At 38.4% G+C, this 5,384-nt stretch overlaps 1 protein-coding gene across 1 annotated transcript; it reads left to right on the top strand.

Moving 5' to 3' along the window:
- Positions 1-4,108: 4,108 nt before the first annotated feature.
- Positions 4,109-5,059, top strand: LOC114053551 (olfactory receptor 11A1). Its single transcript, XM_027876659.1, has one exon. The coding sequence runs from the start codon at positions 4,109-4,111 to the stop codon at positions 5,057-5,059; it is 951 nt and encodes a 316-aa protein (XP_027732460.1).
- Positions 5,060-5,384: the final 325 nt, after the last annotated feature.

The raw sequence follows: 5,384 nt of genomic DNA, 5'->3' as shown, positions 1-5,384 counted from the left end.
CTACTACTACTACTACTACCACTACTACTACTACTACTACTACTACCACCACCACCATCACCACCACCACCAACACCACTACTAGCACTGTACTTGTTATATAATTAGTGTAAGGAATATCCAGGAAAGCAATCACAGATAGACACCTGTTATGCAAATGATAGTGGATTTGAACTGAGGAAGATGAGTCTTCGTGAGCCCAGGCCTGGCACTCTATCCACTATGCCACCTAGCTGCTCTTCCCTTAATCTATCATCCCTCTAATCCTCCCTTCCTTCTTCCTTTTTTCTCCTACTTCACTGCTGAGTGTTTCTATATGTATATATATATATACATAGAATACATACATATGTGTGTGTATTCATTTAACCAGTTCAGATGAGAATGAAGTTTAAGTGTCAACCACTCTTTCCACCCTATTCTCCTTGTTTGTCTATATGTTCACTAATAACACCCTTTATACCTGTTCAGTGTTTCTCTTCTCATCCCTCCCCAATTTCTTTTGATTCCCAGAATCCAATGTTCTTATGGTTACTCACTTGTTCCTGTCATGGAACAGACTTTGAGAAGTTTATTCACATTGAGCTGTAAAAGTGGTACACTGGATAGCGTGTTGAACTTGAAGATATGAACACCTGAGTACAAATCCTACCTAAGACATTTATTAGCTGTGGGATCATGGATGAGTCATTTAACCTTTATAAACCCCAGTTTCCTTCTCAAAATGAGGATACTAATAGTACCTGCCTTAAAGGGTGTTGTAAATATTCAATGTGGTAATATCTGTAAAGTGCTTTGAAAAGCACTTTCCATGTTCTAGTTAGGGTCAATTAGGGTCAATGTGTTATCAATTCTAGAATTTTTTTACTTGACCCTTATGAAGAAGGCAATGCTATACACAATGTAATGAGTCATTAATGTTGTAATTTACATGGGAGGTATTTTTGATGAGGGAAACTTATATGATGTTTGGCAAATTGCATATTATAGGTGACTCTCTATTACGATTACACATATTACTGACTGTGGGGAAGAAGAGATTTTGCTGTCACCACCAAATAGTTTTTTTTTGATATTTAGCAACTCATTTCTTGGAACTTATCCATAAATTGTGGGGGAGAATGACAACCTCTGATGGAGGGGAAATGTGAAATTACCTAAGAGAAAGAGAAAGGGTAGTAAAAGTCAAAAGAATAACATGAAAGCCAAAAAAGTGAATGCAATCTTAGGCTACATTAGGAGTAGCATAGTGTCTACAATTATAGTCCAGTTTTCTTCAGTATGATTAGTACTCAAATGCAGTATCATGTCCAGTTATGGGAGTGATGATTCAAGAAAATTAAAAACTGGTACATGTCCCTGGCAGGGTGAAGTGCCTTGAAACCAGGTTACATAGAGGTCAGTTAAAATGAATTGGGAATGTTTAGCATGGAGAAGACTTTAGAGGAGGGGTCCATAATAATTACCTTCAAATATTTGAGAAGCTGTCAGGTGGAAGAGGGATTGGATATTTTTCTGTGTTTCCAGAGGGCATAACTATGATTAATGGATGAAAGTTATAGGGACTCAGACACATTTTGACTAAACATGTCATACTTCCTAACAATTAGAGCCATCTAACAATGCAAAGGGCTGCCTTCCAAACAAGTGAGTTCTCCATCACTAAAGGTCTTGAAAAAGAAAAGAAAGAAAGAAAATATGTCTCATAGGGATTTCTTTAAAGATGGAAAGCACCTACATCTCCTTCCATTTAATGGTATTTTATTTTTTCCAATTACATGTAAAGATAGTTTTCAACATTCACTTTTATAAGATTTTGAATTCCATTTTTTTCTCCACCACCCTCCCAAGACAGCAAGCAATCTGATATAGGCTAACAATCATATGAAACATTTTCCCACAGTCGTCATGTTGTGAAAGAAGAATCAGAACAAAAGGGGAAAACCCCAAGAAAGAAAAAAAGAAAGAAGAAAATAGTATGTTTTGATCTGCATTCAGACTCCATAGTTCTTTCTCTGGATGTGGATAGCATTTTCCATCATGGTCTTTTGGAATTGTCTTAGATCATTGTATTGCTGAGAAGAGCTAAGTCTATCAAAGTTGGACACACAATGTTGCTGTTACTGTGTACAATGTTCTCCTGGTTCTGGTCACTTCACTCAGCACCAGTTCATTTAAGTCTTTCTAGGTTTTTTGGAAATTGTCCTGCTCATCATTTCTTATAGCATAATAGTATTCCATTGCATTCATCCTTACACGCATACATACATACATACATCCATTACCACAATCTGTTCAGCCATTCCCCAATTGATGGGCATCCCCTCAATTTCCAATTCTTGGCCACCACAAAAAAGAGCTGCTATAAATATTTTTGTACATGTGAGTCCTTTCCCATTTTTTATGATCTCTTTGGGATACAGATCTAGTAGTGGTATTACTGGATCAAAGGGTATGCAAAGTTTTATAGCTCTTTGGATATAGTTCCAAATTATTCTCCAGAATGGTTGGTTCAGTTTATAATGCCACCGATACATTAATGTTCCAATTTTCCCATGTCTTCTCCAACATTTATCTTTTTCCTATTTTGTCGTATTAGCCAATCTGATAGGTGTGAGGTGGTACCTCAGAGTTGCTTTAATTTGCATTTTTCTATTCAATGGTGTTTTAGAGTGTTTTTTTTTCACATGACTATAGATAGCTTCAATTTTTTCATCTGAAAATTGCCTATTCACATCCTTTGACCATTTATCAATTGAGGAATGAGTTATATTCTTATAAATTTGACTCAGTTTTTAACGTTATTTTAGAAATGAGGTCTTTATCAGAGACACTGACTGTAAAAATTGTTTCCCAGCTTTCTGATTTCCTTCTAATCTTGGTTGCATTGGCTTTGTTTAGAACCTACATTTTTGATGTATTGTTAAGGACCTAGGATTAGACTCACTGAATACAATAAAAGAGACTGCAGGGTAACCTAGCAAAGAAGGTGGGATGCAGTAATATGGGGAATAACTTTTCAGAAAATCTGAGATTTTGGGAGGAGGCTATAATGGTATCATTTAGTCATTGCCTTGCCTCATTGAATGAACCCCATCTTCATTATCTCCAACAAGAGGGTTTCTACTTGATGTAAAATTGTAGGCAATTTTGAGTCATTTAAAATGAATTAGCAAGGGAATGACATACTCAAAGTGATATTTAAGGAAAATTAGCCTGAAAGTGAATGAAGGAGATGATTTGGGAACTACTGCAATAACCTAGGTATGGATCTTAGGGCCTAGACTTAAGAGCATTGGGAATAATAATAATAATCATGATGATGATGATGATGACTAGCATTTATATAGTACTTTAAGGTTTGCAAAATGCTTTACAAATATCTCATTTTATTCTCACACCAACCCTGGGAGGTAGGAGCTATTATTATTTCCACTTTAGAGAAGAAGAAACAGAGGCAGACAGATGTTAAGTGACCATGCTGAGGGATACACCACCTAGTGAGTGTTTGAGGCTAAATTTGAACTCAGGTCATCTTGACTTCAGGTCCAGTCTTCCATCCATCGGAAAGTAAGGACTATGAGAAATATTGCAAAGGATGAATTGATAGGATTGGGTGACTCACTCATCGCATTTAGGAGATGAAGTGAAAAGAAAAGCCAAAGTTGATTCTATTATTTTGAGTTTTGGTGACTGGAAGAATAATGGTGCTGTTCATAGAGATAGGCTAGTTGGGAAGGGAATCTTATTTTGTGGAGAAGATGATCCAATCCAATCCAACAAGCATTATCAAATACCTACTATGTGTAAAGCAATGTGCTAGATGCTAGGTTATGAAGATGAAACTCATAAAAGGTCCTTGTCCTTGCTTATATTCTAATGAATGTTGAGTCAAATTTTGGCCCTGCTGAATTTAAGCTAGCCAATTAGAAATGTTTATTGGAAATTTAGAGAAATGAGATGTATACGCATAAAGTTTCCTAAAGATCTACCCATTTTTTTATTTTCCTAACCCACTAACTTCAGACCCAGACTCTTCAGGAGATTCTGAGATGCCTTGAAGTCTCTTCTCTGTGCTCATTAATTGAAAGCAGCTTGAATTGCCTTGATGGAAACCACTTTCACTGGGAATCAATCTATCATTACAGAGTTTGTCCTCCTTGGTTTCTCTGAGCTCCCTGACCAGTACTTCCTCTTCTTTATTTTTTCGACCATTGTCTATTTAAGCACCATTCTGGGGAACATGCTGATTATAGTGGCTGTGGTCAGCTCCCCAGGGCTCCACACACCCATGTATTTCTTCTTGGCCAATCTCTCTTTCCTAGAGATACTCTACACTTCCACAGTAGTGCCTAAGATGCTAGCAAGTTTCTTGAGGAAGGAGGCCATCTCCTTGGCTGGTTGCTTGCTCCAATTCTTTATTTTTGGCTCACTGGTCACAACTGAATGCTTCCTTCTGGCTATCATGGCCTATGACCGATACCTGGCCATTTGCTACCCACTCCATTATTCACTCCTGATGGGATCCAAGCATTGTGTGGGTCTGGTGGTTACAGCATGGCTATCTGGGTTTGCAGTGGGTAGCCCAATTGTGACTCTGATGGCACAGCTGAAGTTCTGTGACTCCAACCACATCAATCACTTTTATTGTGATTTCAAGCCTGTGGTGGGACTGGCCTGCTCTGACTCCCGGGTACTGCAAGCAACAACATTCATCCTCTCTGTGATCTGCCTTACTATTCCATTTAGTTTGATCCTGACTTCTTATGCCCGCATCCTTGTGGCTGTGCTGAAAGTACCCACAGGGGCCAGGCGAAGGAAGGCCTTCTCTACATGTTCCTCCCACCTGGCTGTGGTGTCCACTTTCTATGGGACGCTTATAGTCATGTATATAGCACCCTCTGCTGTTCACTCCAAACTTCTCTCTAAGGTCTTCGCTCTGCTCTACACTGTGGTCACCCCCATCTTTAATCCTGTGATCTATACTCTAAGGAACAAAGAGGTTCATCAGGTTCTCAAGAAACTGCTTTGCAGTAAACAATATGGTAACTCATCCTGAAATGAAGAGCAATGGTACTTCTGTCCTGTCCTTTGAATGCTGCCTCCAGTAAATCTTCCCTGAGTGTGTGGGAGAGAAGATAACTTTGTCAAATTTGTACATTTATGAAATTCTCTGTTTTGTGGTTGTTCAGTTGTTTCAGTTGTGTCCAATTCTTTGTGACCTCATTTAGGGTTTTCTTGACAAAGATACTGGAGTGTTCTTCCATTTCCTTCTCCAGCTCATTTTGTAGATGGGAAAACTAATACAAACTAGATTAAGTGACTTGCCAGGGTCACACAGCTAGTAAGTGTCTGAGGCCAGATTAGAACTCAAGATGAGTCTT

The sequence above is a fragment of the Vombatus ursinus genome, unplaced genomic scaffold (assembly GCF_900497805.2).
Source record: "Vombatus ursinus unplaced genomic scaffold, bare-nosed wombat genome assembly UNPS02014811.1, whole genome shotgun sequence".
NCBI classification, from domain to species: Eukaryota; Metazoa; Chordata; class Mammalia; order Diprotodontia; family Vombatidae; genus Vombatus; species Vombatus ursinus.
Note: the sequence above shows the minus strand (reverse complement) of the source record. Positions and strands in the feature narration are given on the sequence as shown.

Bases quoted from the DNA above. Each gene is read 5' to 3' on its own strand.
- LOC114053551 (XM_027876659.1), top strand. From the start codon at position 4,109: ATGGAAACCACTTTCACTGGGAATCAATCTATCATTACAGAGTTTGTC.